This window comes from Phasianus colchicus, chromosome 8 (assembly GCF_987193195.1).
Source record: "Phasianus colchicus chromosome 8, bPhaCol1.hap1.1, whole genome shotgun sequence".
NCBI classification, from domain to species: domain Eukaryota; kingdom Metazoa; phylum Chordata; class Aves; order Galliformes; family Phasianidae; genus Phasianus; species Phasianus colchicus.
Window position 1 is genome coordinate 11,025,639 of NC_143443.1, and position 19,198 is coordinate 11,044,836.

The following is a 19,198-nucleotide window of genomic DNA, read 5'->3' on the forward strand; positions in this document are numbered from 1 at the left end:
CTCCACTATGTTATGTCTGTATCTACAAGTTTGTAAGGGCATCACAGAACAGATAACCAAAGGTAATACTCTTGGAGAGCTAGTCAAGAAGAAAGCTTTATCTAATTACTCATAGGACAAAGACTGCAGCTGTAGCCTCCTGACTGTCCCACCCCTTCTTTTACTGTTACTTGCAGGTATCAGAAGAGGCATAGAAGAGAATTTGTATAGTTCAGTTATCCTAGATCTGCATGTCTAGTGCTCTTGTGCAAACCCACTTTCATCAGACCAGACCAGGGACAGATGGGCCCACAAACACATTTGAACCTGTCATCCTTTCTTCACTAAGAGGACTCCAGGAAAAAAGTGAACATTAAGATGGTAACATTTTAAAGCAATGCTGCCAGTGTCTGCAAGAGCTTGTCTATCAGAGTTCTATAGGCTCAAATGGAAGAGAACTGGATGAACCTTGGCTGAAGTTCTCTGTGTAAAGCAGCACCAGTTTCACTTTGGTAAAACCCTGCAAGAAGGATGTAGATATATTTTATTGTAGGAAATCTGTACTTCAGCTGTGAAATGTCATGAAAGAGAGAGAGAGCATTTCACACCCAACTAGCATTTTCTTTTAACATGATGATATTTACTACATACCTGCCTGCTGCAGTCAGAAACATCAATTTCACAAAAATTGTTATATTAGAACTTTCATTTCTCGTTACAGTGGAAGCTTGTAAAAGAAGATAATCAGGCAAATGTAAACACAAAACAAGACTTTTAGCTCTATCTATAGCAGATTGTCTTCCTAAAATTCATGCTACAAATTGGGCTACAGCTTGATACATCCTCACTAGATAAAGAGGAGGGGAAGGGGAAATTGTGTTAAGCAGTATAATTCATTCTACTGTTCAGGAGATTCCCACCATAACAGGCGGACATGCACAGTTTCCAGGCTGTCAGTGAACTGTACAGCTACAGATTACAGTAGCATGCAACTTGAGGTGGACAGGGAAATACCCTGCCTACTTTAAGCAAGCCATATTGGGCATCTGATACTGATTGTGCACAAATAGTATAGTTTACTTCTTATCTAATCAGTATTTAAGTTCCAGTTCCGTACTTCCTTATACCTCACAGTCCTTTTGAGGCTCCTTTTTCCAATTGTAAAATATGCTTCTATTAAGTTCTGGTTTTCCACACTATGGACTTCCTTATAGCTTTTTTTCTTTTATCCCCAGCATATTCATTTGGGGTTTTCTTAGTGAACATTTTGCATCACAAGCTGCCATAAAAAGTTGTTTCTAAGAGGTGAATGTAACTGACTGGTTAAACAGATTTGTGTTTTTTATATACCTAAGGTGGAATTATACCAAAACAATTTACAGTATGAGCTTGAAAATAGGAAATATTACAATTTAGTAGTCAAAATATCCTTAGTCTTTCTTCAACAAATCCTACTTGGTGCAGCATATAATAGTAAATGCATTTCTCATTGCTTTGATAGCATCTCAGAGGGGCTTTTTAAGTTTAGCTAGTTATTTAAAAACAGCTGTATTGCTGAACATCATCCCAACCTTTTAACTTTGGACTCCTATACATAGTACTACACCTTTTCTATAAAACCTAGGCTATCCTATAAAATTTGAGTCTGGTTCTGCAAACACACATGGTTTTCTGCTTTTGTTGTGCATTTTCCATTTTATCAAGCAATAATAATCAGGACTGTTCTCCCCTCCTATTAATTCTCAAAAATTGAGCTGGTGGTTTCTGTCATTAACACATCTCAGTGAGTTGTCTGTTGAGGTGCTGTTTTTCCTTGGGGTCCTACATTTGCTGAAACCACATTTCTGAAAACTGAGGGAGTTAAGAGCACGTAGGAAAGTCTTAGATGAGAATGGGAAGTCTCTAAAGAACCCAAAACACTTGAGGATGATTAGCTGGGTTTCAAAGACAAATACAGCAGTGTCATGCAGAAAAGAATTTAGGATCCAGATTTCTTACTGCTATTGCCTTGTAAGGAAGTATCACCATATTTTAATAGATCACTTCTATTTCTGTATTTATGTGCTTTTTTTTTTTTTTACTAATAGCAGATTTTCTTAACTATTTCACAAAATGAAGAGTAATATGAAATTTTCTGTAAGTTCTGAGACAATATGAACTTTGAAATCACAAATTCAAAGGAAATTTGCTTCTTTAAGGATTGTTTTGTGGGGTTTTTTTTTGCTACACTTTAAGCTACAACACAGATCTGAATGCACCTCAAGAGAATTCAGAGCTAGACTGATAGTGTTCCAACCTCATAGCTTCCTTTTCTTCCACCCTACTATTGAATTCTATAAATCAGGAAAAATACATCCCTTATATAAACTAGTTTGTTAGTATGTTTAAAATACTGCAAAGAAAGGAGCTCTATTATTTGCTGTACCTGAATATTGTGAAAACCATAAATATTTTATTCCTATCACTGTTGATCCAGCGTGCCTGCAGTACTCTGTTGAAACCTTCAGGCTAAAAACCATCCATTTTATCATCAGAAAGACTTCCAGTGTTGTCATTCTTGTTGTCAAGTTGCTTTTACTGATAAAACCAAATTTTTTTTTTTAATTATTATTATTATTATTATTATTTTACCTTGCAGGTGGTACTGTGAAGGCAAGGAGCTTGAAAATTCACCAGACATTCAAATTATCCAGACAGGTGATCGACACTCACTGGTCATTGTTGAAGCTTTTGAGGAGGATACAGGACGTTACTCGTGCTTTGCTTCAAATATCTATGGAACAGACTCCACATCTGCAGAGATTTACATAGAAGGTAACATTATAAGTTGTTTTAGAAATGGTTGCTGAAATAAGTAATACAGAATTAAGATAAAATTATGCATTTTGTATGTTACCTGCTTATTAGATTTATCACAAAAATACACAGAAGTCATTTCAGTCACTACTAACATACGTATTTCATTGCAAGATCAAAGTCTAAAAACATTGAGATTCCAATACCAACAGATGTTTTCTGCACATGGTTACTCTAAATAAAACAAATCTCAACTTTGTGTGTAATTTTAAATCAGCCCCTTTTCCCTAGAGTCATTATTGTAGATTGAATATAGGATAGCTCATCAGAGCTGGTCTTTTTACACAGGAAAAATTTTCAAGTAGCTCAATCCTAACCTATTATTGGGATGCTGTAATCAAAATGATAAAGAACGTAGAAGCAATTGGATCTTTTACCTGCACAATAGATGCTGTAAACAAAACAAAATATGTCTCTGCAGATTGAAGTCTATTTTTTTTCTCCCCTCCTTTTTCTACTTAGCATTTTCTCCTACCTTTCCTAAGAAAGGTCTATATGTTATCTCTTTATAACACCTTTTTAGTAAGGTAAGGTTTTAGATTGTATCCATCACCACATTAAGAGGATTACAAATTTAAAATAAGCATGTAGAATTTCCCTCTTTTTTTTTCTTTTTGTTTCTCAGACAGATAATTATATTAGTATGAGAGACATCACTGACAACAGTGTGACCATTCATAAATTAAAAGCACCTACCCCACTTAATACAAGACTACTTTCACTCTATCATTATTCTTCGTTCACCTCTCTAATCTGACAGCAAAAGGACAGATCCTTTTTTAGTATCAGCACTGCCCCTGACATTAAAGAGAGATGTCTGTGCTTGGCAGAGGTTTCTTAGTCCTTAACACTAGGGCCAAAGCCTGCTTTTACCTAACTCAGTGGATGCTGGGTGGAAGACATGGCAGACTGAGGTGCTCATTAGCAGAAGCCACACAAAAAAATGACAATTCCAAAGTCACTGAAGACTGCATTAGAAGTGTAACATGTCTCAAGAAGACAGCTGTAAACCGTGCTGATATCTTCTCTAAACTGTGCTACAAAGCACCAATATATGAACAATAGCTATGATCCCAGGTGGTTTTTTTTCCCCCTTTTTCTTCTAACCAGTGCTTGAGAAAAGAAGCTCTTATTTGATCCACAATGGCAATTAAAGACTAATCATAGTAGTGGCATTTTAAATAGAACCTGAGGAGTGCTCAGGTATGCATTCACTCACAGATGCTGTTTTGCTTATTTCAATTGATCCTCATTCTAAATCTGTTCTATGTCAACAGCAGTTCTGCATCTTGTACTGTATGTAATGAGCAGCATGGTTCACTTTCACTGCAACACGATCTTGCATTTTGGCATACCTTTGTAATAAGTACTGGTACAGCATTCTTTAAATGCTCTACAGGAATTCTTTATACTGGTTTGTATGATAAAATTCTCCAAAACCCACACCACAAAATACATTTTTATTCTTTTTGGATTTTCATAGGAGCCTCTTCTTCCGACTCTGAAGGTGAAGCCATCAAAGACGAAATGGATCAGTAAGTTTAAAAGAAGTTATATTTCTTTATTTTTTACAGCTAAAAAACCCACAAGTGTAGATATTTACATTTGTATTTTGCAACTTCTAGGCTTTTATTTGGGCTTTGTTTGGTGTCAGATATAATCTAATATCTGGGAAATTGTTTTATTTTTCCTAAACAAAATCCATTCCCTGTGTATTTAGAACCTCATCCAATGCTGTTAGTCTTTAAAAATCAAAGTTTTTCTGTTAACTGGAAATGGAATCAGACAGGTCAAAAGGCAAAATAGTCACTCTGTTTTGAACTCCTTCATATGCATTAATTCAATATGAAATGCAACCAATGCTTTATAAAAAGCAAACTTCAATTAGATAGACTTATGCACTCTGCTTTTTCCCCATAATTTATCAAGAATAAAGTATTTTCTTTAAATCAAATACAAAACATGGCAGTATGATTGAATTACTTCAGCCTGACATAAAGCAGATCTTGTCTTAGGTGATTTTTACCTCAAAGTCATAAAATATACCAGATTGGATTGATTTATGGACTGTGATAAGCTTAGAGGTTTCATACAAAACTTAAGAAAATCTCACAGGTTTGGAGATCAACTGCTAAGTTTTTCTGTCGTTTTAGCTCACAACTTTCCAAGTGTCTCAGGAATAGCAGTTTTTCCTCAACTAATGTAGTGTTGATCCTGATCCTAATTCTGATCATTATCCTGATTACTTGACAGCATCTCTTGAGTCTGCTAACATCATTAAATTTTGAAGTAACGTATCACATTCTTGATTACTTAAGAACAAGAATGCTGTTCTGACATTGTAGATGGATGTCCTCAAACAGTAGAATTCTGAAAGATAGGTATAATCAAGGTGTCTTTTATTTTTGCTTAGTTTCCAGCTCCAGCTCTTACCACACGCATCTGAATACCTATAATATCTCAGACTACCTCCTGGGGTTTGAAGGCTGACTTTCCTGAAGGAATTTGTGGTACATTTCAGATTAGCCAGCACATGTCTCAAAATGAAGTGTTTTTTTTTGTTTGTTTGTTTGTTTTTTGTTTTTGTTTTGTTTTGTTTTTTAATCTTAGTTCTCTGCATCATTTTACTTCATCAGAAAAATAAAAAGTCAAAATTCTTACTTCCATGTAGGAACACACAGAAGAAGTGAGTAGTTGTCAACCCATACAGTAACTCTGAATGACTTATTGGTCAGAAAACACACTCCTCTCTTGTTTGGTTGATTTTTTTTGTTTGTTTTGTTTTTAAAACTTTTCATCAGAGAATTGTTGAATTTGTATCTAAGTGGACCACAGTATATTCATTAACTTATGAGCCCAGATCTGCATACAAACTTAGTGAGCAGTGCAAGAGAAACTGCCATCACCCTTTCATGCTACTCAGAGCTGTTAATAGCAGTTTTCAAGCTACAGCTGGGCTAACCCAGGCCATGTTATTACATTTGGAGTATCTGAGCAAGACGAGTGATTAAAGTATCAGGATATGCAGACTGATTTTTCCAAAATGAAGTTTACCTGGTTGTACATACCAGAACTCAATCTCAGAAGTGCTGTCAGGGTTGACACATAGGTGGAAAAGACACAACCAAAGGAAATACATGTAGCTCTAGCTTCCAGTTAAAAAATTTCTTTCTGGTTAACACAGCAACCTAAAGCCAGCTGACACCTCCTTGAAGGTAGCACCTCCTGCTACCAGAGCTGCAACCAAGCCTCAAGAAACTTCCAAGGCACCATCAAGCGTGGTTCAGCCGGCATCTGTACCTATCCAGTCTATGTCTACACCAGTTAATCAGGTAGGAGAGACAATATATTTTGTATCAAGAATCAAAAGCAAGCTCTTAAAATGCTGCTTAATCCACAGCCTGAGGCTCAGAATCTCAACATTTTCTAGTTTTTGCTTCGCTGTTGTGCTTAAGCTTCGAACCTCGCAGCCATTTAGTAATTGGCTATGCAGACGAGATGTCCGGGCTGCCAGCTAACCTTTACCACCTGGCAAAGGGAAGGGAACCTTTCATCCCTGGGTACAGGCATCTCTGCAGCAGTGAGCAGAAGGAGCAGCTGCTGCTAGCTCAGCCAGCGGCAGAAGCCTGTGTGCACTCCAGCAGGTCAGACACTGCATGCCACGAAGGGCACTTGGAAGCATAAGTCAGCTCCCTGGCGTCTTCACATTGCAGACTGACTCAATCACTTTCAATACCAGCAGCCTTTAATTTTTTTCTCTCCCTCTCACAGCAGTTTCTCATTAATGTTAGCATGCAGTTCTGGACCTTTTCATTCCAAGCTATGAGAATAATCATAACTGTATAATTGTATGTTTTACTCTGGACTTCACTCACCAAAATCTCTTTTGTATCATTCCATGAGCATAAAGCACATTTTATACCCCTCAGTGACCATACAATATTTGCCTTGCAACCTGACACTCACTCGAATTTCTTCTTCCTTTCAGAACCTATATTTTCCATGTTTCTTGTATACAGCATCTGAATAATTCTCTCATCTAGGATTTTATAATAGCAATGCTTTTTAAAATTGATGTATTTTTCACTTCTCAATCCCAGAAATTATTTAAACTAGAATAAAATTCTTACAGGAAGCCCTTTTCATCTAAAATTCAAGGGGGGAAGGGGTGGGGGTGCCTGAGCCTTTCCATTTTCAAATTATTTAATTAGATTGTAAAGGATGTGTCACATCTCTCCTATATATGGAAAAATCTTTTGTCCTGAACATCATGTTGTATTTTGCAATCTACAGGCTGAAAGCCCCACTAACTATTTGCAAGGATTGGATGGAAGACCTATAGTTGCTGCTCCTGTGTTTACAAAGGTAATTTGTTTCATGACATGTTTCATTAAGAGATAAATTAACTGTATAGAGAAAAAACTTTTCAGCTGTGAAAGGAAATAAAGGAATTATGTATTTCTTAAGGCATTCAAGCACTCAAGTCACTTTATGAACCTTACTGAAATCAGTATTACTTCTAGTCCAATAAAACATGTACTGACTGTGTGTATTCATTTTCTTTGTTAGATGTTACAGGATATTTCAGCTTCTGAAGGGCAGCTTGTAGTCTTTGAATGTCGGGTGAAAGGAGCGCCTTCCCCAAAGGTTGAATGGTATAGAGAAGGAACTCTGATAGAAGATTCTCCAGATTTTCGGATATTACAGAAAAGTAGGTTTCTTATAGGCAAGCAACAAAACTGCTAACATAGGAACACTAGGTTTCTTACTACAATGCTAAGAGCCTTATAAGCCATACTTAGAGCAATAAATCTGGGTCCCAGAAGCCAAAACTGTGGATGAATTGAACTGCTGACAGGCAGTATCTGTCTCAGATTCCCTGAACCATCGCATTGTTTTGCCTTCTGCTTTGATCTCCTTTATAATACAGTGTCCTTTTCTAATTCAGCCTTAATTCTGCTGTTTCTTTTTCTTTCTGTACCATTTATGTAGAGTTTTGTTGCCTATGAAGTGCCTCATCTTTTACTTAAGTGCCACTATACTAGTGCTTGCAGACAGGGGATTGCTTACTTCTCCACAAAAGTAATGTGATGTACGCATTAGCATTCTCACATGTACCTGTTTGCACATAATACATGATTGGTTGTAAATATATACTTCTATTTCCCTTTTCTAATACAGCTGAAATGCCTGTGGCTTTCACATAAGTCATTAGAATGCTGAAATTGCTAAAACTCAGTAGAAAATCCTTAAATATCACACTAAATCAAACCTAAATGAAAGGCTGTTTTATCATAACTTGATTTCATGTGCGTAATAGCTTCAGAAATCATCAACACACACACTGAAGTAAAACTAAGAATGCAAAAATCTCCTTCTTGCAGAATTTATTTTCTGTCTGTAAGTGCTCAAAAGTGTTCATAATGTACCATGGATTTGACATACTGCTGAGTACAAGGCTTAACTGTCTCTGCCAGCCCCTAAACAGAACACTGCTCCAAAGGGAATACTCTATTATACAGAGAAGATCAGGCTGTAGAGTTAGCGTTCAAGAAAAAAAATATATTGGCAAAAGAAAATATATTTGATGTATTAATTCTGTTATTCTTCCCTTTAGAACCACGATCTATGGCTGAACCAGGTGAGTATCATCAAGAAGCTCACACTTTATTCACCATATATCACCATGGTGATTTAACCTCACAAAACATTAAATAATTAAGCTCTATAATTTAATTAAAGCAATTTCTTAATTTACTCACATCCTATAGCTATTAGTGAGATATATTTAACTACAGAATGTTCTGTAAACATAGAACTTGACTTAATTACATCACTTTTGAAGAAAATAACGTTTCCATTCTGGTTTGACCCAGTTCTGTCCTAGGACCTAACCATTACATGTTTACGTGCTGGGGATTAACAACATTAATGTATCAGGGTCCCCTACATCTGAGGTTAAGAAGTACACCAAATGATGTAGGACTGCACTATTTTTATCTACTTCACCAGTTGGGGATATTGCATCAGATGTTTAGCCATGTCAGCCATTCCCTTTGCTCCCTACCACGGTAATACGAGAGTATCACATCAGGTGTTCCACCCCTGATATCAGCAAATCCTAAAAAAGTGACTGGATTTGCTCACTTTAAGTGTCAGAGCGGAGCACAGACAACTCTGCTTGATTTGAACAAAGGAGTCTTATAGATTTTGATTACTTCTCCATAAAATAGTCACCTTCTCTATTATATTTCTCACTATTAAAAATAAAGTAGCCCCTCTTGAGACAGAAAAATTACCAATCGTGGAATAGAGACTTGGATAACTTTTCTTCTTGCCATATTAAAATATTTTTACCCCCAAAAACATCTTGAAATAGACTCTTGTGAAATTTATAGGATCATCCCTCTCTCTGCAATGTCTGTGCCTCTTAGATTTAGGAATGAATAAATTGAACTTCTACCAGAACCTACTGATGCCATTCCTTTACCGTCCAGTGGCATCACTGCTGAGTAATGTGAAGCAGTTTTTAGTGGGTAACCAGTTGGGTGCAGTTGTCACTGCCTCATCACCTGCTGCTCATTCAGAAGGAATCTGGATTTCCATGCATGCAGTGGTTGGCAAATCCAAGTACTATAAACTAGATACTATAATGCCTTAAACTAGTTCCTATAATCCTACTACTATAATAAACTATTATTCCTCTGTAGTTCTTAGCAGATAACCTCTTCTCTGCTACTAGATTCTCCTTAGGGATGACATGAAAATCACATTTAAGGATGGTACAGTCTTCTACAGAAATAGTCATAAAATATTAATCCTGTGAAGCTTAAGGAACATTTCTTGCAAAATGGTAGCAAAGTAGTCAATGACTAAAGAAAAAATGCTATCAGCCCATGTTTTGGCACCCTCTAGATGCTACCCTCCCTCCTCTTCCCAGCTACCTGAGGAAAAGATGTAAATAAATAAATAAATAAATAAAAATCACAGAATGATTGAAAGAGACCTCTGGAGATCATCTAGTTCATTTGCTTTATCATCTGTATTTACCAGCTGGTAGTGCTGCCTGGATGTCAGATACCGCTCAGGCAGTAATCCCTGATTGACTATTTAGGACATAATTTGATTCTCGTGACAAAATTTTGCACTCACATTTTTCATACCCACAAGAGCTTTCTTCACATAGAAGGAAAAAAGCAACTTTCTAAAAGCGCAGTCACCTCTATCTGCAAATCTTCACCACTACTTCTGAAAAATGCTGGCCATGAAGTGTGTCTCTCACTTTTCTTCATCTCACAGAGTAACTCTACTTGGCTTTTCCCTGTTAATTATACCTAATCTTTCAATTTGCAAATGTATACACATATATTTTTTTAAATGACTAGTGAAGAGAGTGCGTGATGTTTCTCCAAATTCAATTTTAAGTTCTTCACAGAGAAAGTCAACTTCACATGATTAGGAGGACATTCTCCAATGTTTTCCAAACATTGCTGCCACCTGTTCTCCACTTTTGCTGGGCATGCTGGAGCACAGAGCGTACCAGTTGCTACAGACAATGCTGATAACAGCTGCTGCACACAAAGGCTGCCAAAACTGATAATAAAGATGAATCAAATCAAACTGAAAAAGATGGCAAACCTTAATGTAATGTCCCCTATGGTAATCAAAGCTTTGTGTGTTTGTTCACTGTATGCTCATCTCAAGTAATAATACTGCTCTGATGTTTTGCAGAGGAAATTTGTACTCTGGTTATTGCTGAAGTATTTTCAGAAGATTCTGGCAGTTTCACCTGTACTGCAAGCAATAAGTATGGCACAGTATCTAGTATAGCTCAGCTAACTGTCAAAGGTAAGAGATTGCTTTAGTCCTTTGCTTGCTAGTGAATACAAACAGGGCACACTGTTGCACTGCGTGGTCCAAGAAGCATATCCATATCAGAAATACAGAATGCTACATCTTTTCAAAGAGTCTTTCCCCAGTTAGAAATGTGAAGGAATTAGGAACGTTAGGGAATGAATGCCCCACATCCCTTCCCACAACAGGGCTCTTGCTAACTTTAAGATGTATGCAATAGCCATTTCTGGAATCTGAAGGGCTCTCTAGTTGGCTGTTTCAAATGTCCTTCAGTGCTGAGCCAGAGGAGGAAATTTCCAAACAGATTATTTTATGCTGCCAGCAGGATTCATGCTGTCAAGGCACTAAGCAGATAGACAACCAAAGAACCAGTTCAAAAAACAAATAACACAGCATGCTTGACTCCAGTTCAACTCAAGGCCTGTGAAAGTACTCTTCACAACTAAAGAGTTAGAGAATTCTGTGAAAAGAAAGTTTATATTTCAAAGACACTGGTGGAAATCACAGGGGTGTGGCTAAAGAACACTACTGGATCTTCCAAACTAGGGCTCTGGCAGCTCCTCCTGCCTCTTTCCCCTTTCCAGTATTTCTTTGTTAAGGGAGTTCATTGTTAAAGGAATAAGGTCAAATTACTCTTTCCAACAGCTGGCAAAGACATTAGTCTTGAGTTTTTCCAATTTTAAATTCCCTAATTTCAGTTCACCATAATTTAAGGTATTTATCATCAAAAGTTTGATATTTATTATTTCAGCACCTGAAGACAGTAATAATGCTGCTGCCCTTCACACATTGAGCTCAATCAACTCAATTGCTACTGAAAATCAATCACCCCCACCTAATCCTTCCCAGCGCGTAGTAAATGAAAACCCCAAACCTAAACTTGAAGGTGTTCTTGTGAACCACAATGAACCCAGATCGAGTTCCAAGATAGGTCTCCGTGTGCACTTCAAGCTGCCTGAAGATGATAAAGGAAGTGAATCGCCACCAGAAGATGGACTTGGCACTACAAACAAAACCAGACCCAGCTATTTTCACGACAAGATAAACGGACAGCCAGTAAAAATACCAGAGCCAACATCACCATCCAAGGAACCTCCTCCAGTACTGGCTAAACCAAAGCTGTAAGTAAAAGGTATTCTAAGCCTCAGGAGCGTCACTGATATTATTTAGTATCTGCATTATCAAGTGTCTATTCATAGACCAAGAGATTGTTGCACTAAGGCACAAGACTCAAACATGGAACAAGCAATATCACACAGTGCTAATCTAATTAACTGTACTCTCAGAAAACACGTTCTAAAGAGATGTATATCCCTTTTGAGAAAAGCATTCTCCAAATATAAAGAAAATACTTACCCCTTTAAGGTTTGTTTAATTCTACACTGTTTTCAGCTGCAAACAACAGATAACATTGCTTCTGTTAGCAAGAAGCAAGCTTTTCAGATATATCTCACTCAATTCTCAGTATGCAGTTTTGCCGAAAGTATTCATTTTCAGTCTTGCCCACAGTGTGGGCAAGCAACTAGCTAGCAACCAGAGTTCCAAAGGCCATGCCTCAAGACTGTGTCTTTCCCTAAAAAAAAAAAAAAATGAAAAAAAAAGGATAAAATACTTGGTGTTTGGTAAGGTGAAATCAACTGAACTAAAAAGCACCCGCATGATTAGTGCGCTGAGTCCAAGAGAAAAGTTTCAAACAGCTGTGTAATTCTCTTACAGAAAAATCCTGGAACATACGCTGCAGTGTATTAAGAATCCTTTCAGCATTTTTAGAACCTCCAAAATCTAGCTTAACAAAAAGCACACTTCTTAAATAGAGAGAAGCTTAACTAAAGGCTAGGGAAGGACTTCATAAGGTAATTCACTGAAGCTTTTAAGCAGGGATGTAATTTCATAGGATGAAACATTACAAGCAAGAAAATAACTTTCTAAGTGGCAGAGGAAGAACCTGGAGCAGTGTTTTTTTTTTTATTTATTTTTATTTTTGAAACCCAGCCTCACAGTCCTATTGACTGGCAGAGCTACAGTGCATTTAAGAGGTGAGCAGAAGCAGTGTTTATGTTGGCCATGACTTGCATCACTGTCTATAAACCATGATTTCTCTCAGGAAAAACCCACAAACTGTAACAAAGGAGTGCGTTCTTACGCAGATTTATGTGTAGGAGACAAATCAAGATTGTGCAACTTCTATTCTTTCTAGTTCTGGAAGCTTGAAATTCCTACCTTAACCAGAATTTAATGTGATTTTTGTTTAGTAAATTATAGAAACAATAATTCCTTTAAGTAAAAATAACTTTGGTTAACTTCATGTACTTGGTTTGGCAGTGCCGTTTAGTTTCTGCTTCTATATTTTTCACTTTTTAACAGTATTTATTCAATACAGGACAACACATTACACGATCATTTTCTTTTAAGTTCTTTCTGGGTTTTTTGGGAAGGGGAAAAGCTAGAGTATTTTCTGTGTGCTGTATTTCCATATACATATTACATTGTGGTTTATTTTGTTAAGTATTTTTTTCTTAATTGCAAAATAAAAAAGCTTTGAATACAATATGCAGAAGATAGCATCTAAGAAATAACAATTGCATGAGTATTCTCTAACTGATCACTACTGCCTGATCACATTGACATCAAATGTCAATGTGAATTATCACAAAGCCTTATTAGCTAAAATGCTGTTCTCAGAACTGACTTAAGCAGGAAACAAATAACTGCATGCAAATTCTGGCTTGCAAATTCTCATTCCAACAAACCCAGTCCTACTTTTTTAAAAAAAAAAACACAAGCAAAGATGTCCAAGATGTCCTAAGGTAATACACAGCAGAACTGGACAATGCTAGCCCTTAAATATTTTCAGGTAAGGTCTTCAATTGTATTTTATATGTTGAAGTGCAAAAACCATTTTCAGCCAAATAATTTTCAAAGCACTTTGATCATGTTCCTAGCAAGGAACAAGGAGGAAGGAAAGTACAGAATCTAACTAGCATAACACTCTTCTCGTACTGTTAGAGAATGTCATTTAGCAACTTGCCCTAACTGTTACTCTATCACTGGACAGTCTTTTCTCTTGCAGTTCGCATACAGAAACATAGCCAGTACATTCAAGTTTTCACTCAGGGTTATGACTAATCTTGCTCATCTTTGTTTTGTATGCAGCGATCTGACCCAGTTAAAACAGCTTCACAACCAGGTCTTGCTTGAGCAACAGCAAGTACATCAGACATCTACAAGAGATTTGTCATTCAACACAACTTTATTGAATTCTGCTACTTCACTCAGTCAACAGTCCACCTCAACCACATACAAGCAAAGCAAAGCCTCTGTTTCGCAAGCGTTCAGCTATACCCGACCTAAGCAGTTCCTACCATCGCAGACCACAGCACCTCTCATTTCCTCTTCTAGCTCCTCAGTGACAATATTCAGCAGCGTCTCTCAAGGAATTCAAAGAACAAACAGCAGGGAAAACATCACAGGAAATCCTCCACCCACACAATCAAGGTCATCAGGAGGATTTACAGGCAAAAGTGAACAGCCTTCACCAAGCCCTAAAGAATCTACAGTCCCATTAACACTGTCTACATCCAGTGTAAAACAGTTTCAGCCACAAAGCGTGACTCCTGCTCCTGTCTCCCCAACTGGCTGGATTCAGAATCCAGTAGCTTTCCTTAGCGCTGTGCTTCCTTCACTTCCTTCTCCACCATCAACCAATGCTATGGGGCTGCCCAGAAGCACACCAGTGACGTAAGTAGCATTAACTGTACGTGCAGAAGCAGAGACATTAAGGAAAACTAAGATGCATTTCTGTTTGAAGGTTCAGTGAGGGGTTTCCTGAAATGCAGGTCATTCATAAAATAGAAGAGTGAGTGACATATGTTCTCATTATTTCTTCTAACGTTCACATTCAGTTAAGAAGAGAGAAGTTTCTATAAAAATAAGCTTGTATATCTTATTTATCTTCTCTTCGGAGCAAGATAAATTCAAGCTAAAGGGAGTTTTCAAACAGATGCCTACAACAGTATTGGGGCTCAGTCAGAGATTAGTAGGACTATTCTACTGGGAAAAAAAGAGATTTAATGAGCTTGCAGGATAAGTCACTCTAAGACCATTTGCCTACATCAGCTACAAAAGCATTCTGACATATTGTAAGCACTTCGTGCTAGCACTATTGTAAGCACAATTTTTAAAAGGTACCTTGCAACATTTGCTATTTCCTACATGTGGTAGATATAAAGAAATAACTTACGGAAAATTTTTTTTCTGGTTTCAATACTTCCTGTATTTAAAACCTCATAGAAAATCTCAGAAGAATTAATGGTTTGCACAGATCTATTTTAACTGACAGCCAGCATGATTTCTTGACACAATGACAATAGCACCATACAAGCAAATCAGGGTGCTGATATGCTAGAAAGATTGTGGCCCTTGCAGTTCCTTTTTCACATATAGAGTTAAAGTTACTATCCTTTTTGCAGATACTGAGTTCTGCGTTAGCATGGTTAGCATCTGTACAACTCTATTCTTACAACTCCAAATCCTGCACAAAGGGAACAATATTTCCCACTTCTATTAACAGTACGCTTCAGGTTAGCAATAGCCATCAGTAAGCACAGTCTCCTACTTATCTTACTGATAATACATCCATGGATCTGCAGTTACAACAGAAAAAGTGCCACCGTATACACAGCATTCACCACCTTCTGTGCCAGGAAATCCTGGCTTCAAATCATTGTTGCATCCCTTCTCCTTCACTTCCTAGTTGCTCAGCACAGTCAGGTAATGAGAATCACCCTGTGGCACGAGCCTGGAATCTTTTATGGCCCTACCATTCTGGGCAGACATACACAACAAACCTAGCAGGTTTTAACTGTAACCAACTCTGGTCTTTGTCCTGCTATTATAACATTGCAGCAGCAACCAAAATTGAAATGCAATTACTCATCCATTAGTCTTCCTCCCATTCAGAATTGGTGCACAAGAGCTGAAGCACTATTCTTTTTGCATTAATAACACAAGGTGCTTTCCTTTGCCTGTCGTACCAAATAAACCATTACAAAGGCATTACCAGCAAATCCTTATATTATGCCTACCAGATAGTTTAACAGTTTCCTACATTTCATACTTCCCATGTGTGCTGAACTCTTATGTAACCAGAGCTCCTTATACCAAGACCCCAGTCTGAGCAGTTACAATGCCTGTGGAACAATCCACAGGGAAGACACTTTGCAACTTTGCACAGCAATAGTCAGTCGTGCCACTTACCTAGACCTCCTGTGATTAAGATCTTAGCTACTGGAAATCTACTAGAACATTGCACTCTAATATCAAGTGGCTGCTGTGTTTCAGTTCTTAAATGACAGTCTAGAGATTGCTATTTTCAGACCTCACTAAAAGAAAACACGCTGCAACTACAAAACAAAAATTAAAAGAACTGATTTATATGTGTCATAAAAAGGTGAGACAAATGAAGGAAGGTGATAGAAAGTAAGTGATCACTGATGATGTGAGATAAAAGCCAATATAAAATTGTACTAACTTTCTAAATTACTGCATGATATAGTAAAACCTACAAATTGTATAATCATGGCAAAAATTCATTGCAACATCATTCCAGGATACATCAAAATGGAACCTAGAATTTTATTATAATGCTATAATATTTATTCTCTTTAAAATTTCATTCTTGGTAGCATTAATCAGAATGAGAAACACCACAAAAATACTACCCCTCCCCCCCCAATTAAAAAAAAAAACACCTATATTATGCTTTGGCTTATATGTAAATAAATTTTCCAGACAACTGAATCTTAATATAATATATCACACAGGTGAATATATGTGTATAGTATGCATATAAGAATTTTCTTTTAATAGCTCAACCCAGGGAGTAACAAAGAAAAATCCAAAGCCTTTGCAGTTACCAACAGATGAATCTATTCGGGAAAATAAAGCTGCACTTGTGAAGGACCTGGAAAGAAAACTACATTTCAGAGATGATACTAATCAACAAAGTAGCCAGCAGGTAAGAAAATCAAGTATTACAAGGTAATTTTTTCTTGTGAACTAAGTACGTAATACAGCTTGTGGCAGAAGTGGTGTTTACACAGTTAAGCTGCTATACTACTTTGCAAAGTAAGCTTTTGAGGTAAGTAGTGTTTGGAATAGCAAAGTGAAGCTTTAAAAGGGAAATATGAGGGGATTTAGTTTGTGACAATTTAGCATTTTTCATTTCTGGTAATCTTTATCCGAGAGTGGTAGGAATGCAGAACTTTTCTTCTCACAGAAGCTAATGCACATTGAATTTCGTTTTTCTACTTTGAGTTGTTAAAGCTCAAGGAAGTACTAATCAGTTCATTCGTAACTGGAATCAGTCTGGGCAGTGTCTATAAAATGACAAAAATTAAAAATGAAATAATATTTTGAGGTTAAGATCACAGTAAGTCAGGTTCATTCACCCTTGTAGGGTGTCCTAAGTACTTCCAGATAGCTGGTGTGGCCAAAGGTGATCACAGTTCTTACCTCAGCTGTGGAGTCCTCCATAGTCATCCCATCAGCACAGACTTAACACAGCAAGTATTGGTTTATCTGATCTGTCATCAGTAAGGTAACTTTTCGTGTTTATTAGCCCTTCTGACAAGGAACATCCAAAGATAAGCAAAAAGCCATCTTCTGGAATAAGTTATCCTCTCTGAACAATTGCAGTGTAATGCCTGTTTTGGGGTGGGTTTTTTTAGCTCTTGACCTTTCCTTCTGACACATCGCACCAAAGCACTTTGACTAAAACAACTGGCAAGCACTGTGTTTTGCAGATGAATCATGAGTGTTACAATTTGTACTTGCTCTGGTACTAAGAGAAATTATATGGGAAGCTACTGTGAAATACCAATCGGTCTTTCAAGTTAACTGCATGATAATCTCTTCAGAAACAATGATCGCCACTAGTGTCAAAGTTATCTGCTGACACAGGAGTTATTTATATACTCATTTACTATTCCAAATGACACCAAACAAAAAACTTAATTCCAAAATCCCTGAAACACTGAAAAAGTTTGTCTAATTTTTCCTCCTCAGTGAAAGCAGCGATTAAAGAGACTAGTTGCGTAGCACTGTTCAAAATTCCTATTGCTTTGCTATTTATAAGACAATCAACGCTATGAGAATCATATTTTATAGAGCTGGATTTGCACTCATTTTGTTCTGTTTTTACTTCTTGTAGTTAAAACAAATTTTAGAGTGAGACATTTTCATCTCATATGTTGCATGTTTGCATTAAATTGATTGTTATGATGTGAGAAAAGAACCTGATTCACTTTTTCTTAAATACAAGTGCAACTCTACTCTGTATAAGAGATGATGGAGTTAAACATCCACTAAGAATCCTCACCTGGCTTCCTTGTATCTTCTACATGCAATTTCAAAATATCCTTCTTATAGGAAGTGTCCTATAGCATTCTCTTTATTATAACCTCAAGTTTCAATAGCAGCATTTGACCTCATTGACAGTATCTGCAGAGCATGTAGAGATCACCCAGAATAAAAACGCAGATGATCATGTGTGTCTTAAAGTACAGGTATTTTTTTTTTGTATTACTGTATAAATTGCAGTAAAGAATGAGTGATTTACATCCCGATGCTCTATTTATTATCTATTCATTGCCTTCTATATGAAGTGTTTAGCTTACAAGTCAAGACTTTCCTATGTGTCAGCATTATGCACTCAGCATGGTATCTAATAATCCAGATGTACTCCTTCTGTTTCATCCAGTACATCATTCATCACCACCACCAAAGAAATCTAGAATCAGGATGTAGTTGGTAATCTTGCTGATGTTGCATAAAACAGAACAGATTCGTCTCCAGATTTGTACAGCTATGATAGTCAGGCAGAAATACAAATTTGATTTTGCTAAGATTCTAACCTGCAGTTTTGATGAAGCACATGCAATAACAAGCTGTTGTTTTTATTAGAAAAAAAAAAACACCACACTTGTAACTTACGTGGATGGTAGCATGTTATATTGCCAGGTGAACATTTATACAATTAGGAATGTTGGAGAAAAAAAAAATGTGATTCAGTTATTTTAAACATCTGAAATCAGATTTGCTCAGTTCTTTTAAACAGAAGATACACTAATTGAGTATCAGTTTCATCCAATTGCAGCAAGACTCAGGAGACTTAACTCAGTTTCTTCCTTGATCTGAGGACAGTCAAGTTTACAGCTTTTAACTCCCAGGACAGCTTAACTCCTTGCCAGTGGCTACAGCATACTGTATTATTCCAGACTGTAGCCCAGACAATTCTTCACCAGCAGGATAGAAATTCTGCCTTTCAGAACAGCTTCCTGATGAGGAAACCTAAGTCTCTCTCTCACCTTTTCCAGCTCAGTAAACAAACAAAACAAACAAAAAAAGAGTTTCAGACAGTGTGGAACAGGCCCTCATTTAGTGGGATATTTCAGCTTAATGGTTAGGATTGTCTACCTAAGGAAGCTGCTAAAATTCTTTCTTCTAGTTT

At 37.0% G+C, this 19,198-nt stretch overlaps 2 protein-coding genes across 3 annotated transcripts in view; one reads left to right on the plus strand and one right to left on the minus strand.

Moving 5' to 3' along the window:
• MYPN (myopalladin) overlaps positions 1-19,198 on the plus strand; it is a 68,915-nt gene that overhangs the window by 33,701 nt on the left and 16,016 nt on the right. Inside the window, exons 4-13 of the mRNA XM_031602860.2 lie at positions 2,618-2,793; positions 4,319-4,370; positions 6,020-6,167; positions 7,129-7,200; positions 7,405-7,546; positions 8,453-8,476; positions 10,567-10,683; positions 11,441-11,810; positions 13,843-14,427; positions 16,558-16,705. Of these exons, the coding sequence (XP_031458720.2) occupies positions 2,618-2,793; positions 4,319-4,370; positions 6,020-6,167; positions 7,129-7,200; positions 7,405-7,546; positions 8,453-8,476; positions 10,567-10,683; positions 11,441-11,810; positions 13,843-14,427; positions 16,558-16,705 (1,834 nt within the window). The remainder of the gene's footprint in view (positions 1-2,617; positions 2,794-4,318; positions 4,371-6,019; positions 6,168-7,128; positions 7,201-7,404; positions 7,547-8,452; positions 8,477-10,566; positions 10,684-11,440; positions 11,811-13,842; positions 14,428-16,557; positions 16,706-19,198) is intronic.
• PBLD (phenazine biosynthesis like protein domain containing) overlaps positions 2,683-19,198 on the minus strand; it is a 72,700-nt gene continuing 56,184 nt past the window's right edge. Inside the window, exons 10-11 of one of the 2 annotated variants that reach the window (XR_016468721.1) lie at positions 12,046-12,262; positions 2,714-2,772 (exon numbers count right to left, since the gene is read on the minus strand). The gene's annotated coding sequence lies outside the window, so the exon portion shown is untranslated. Of the gene's footprint in view, positions 2,773-12,045; positions 12,263-19,198 lie in introns of both variants that reach the window. The other variant, XM_090144883.1, reaches the window with a different exon arrangement.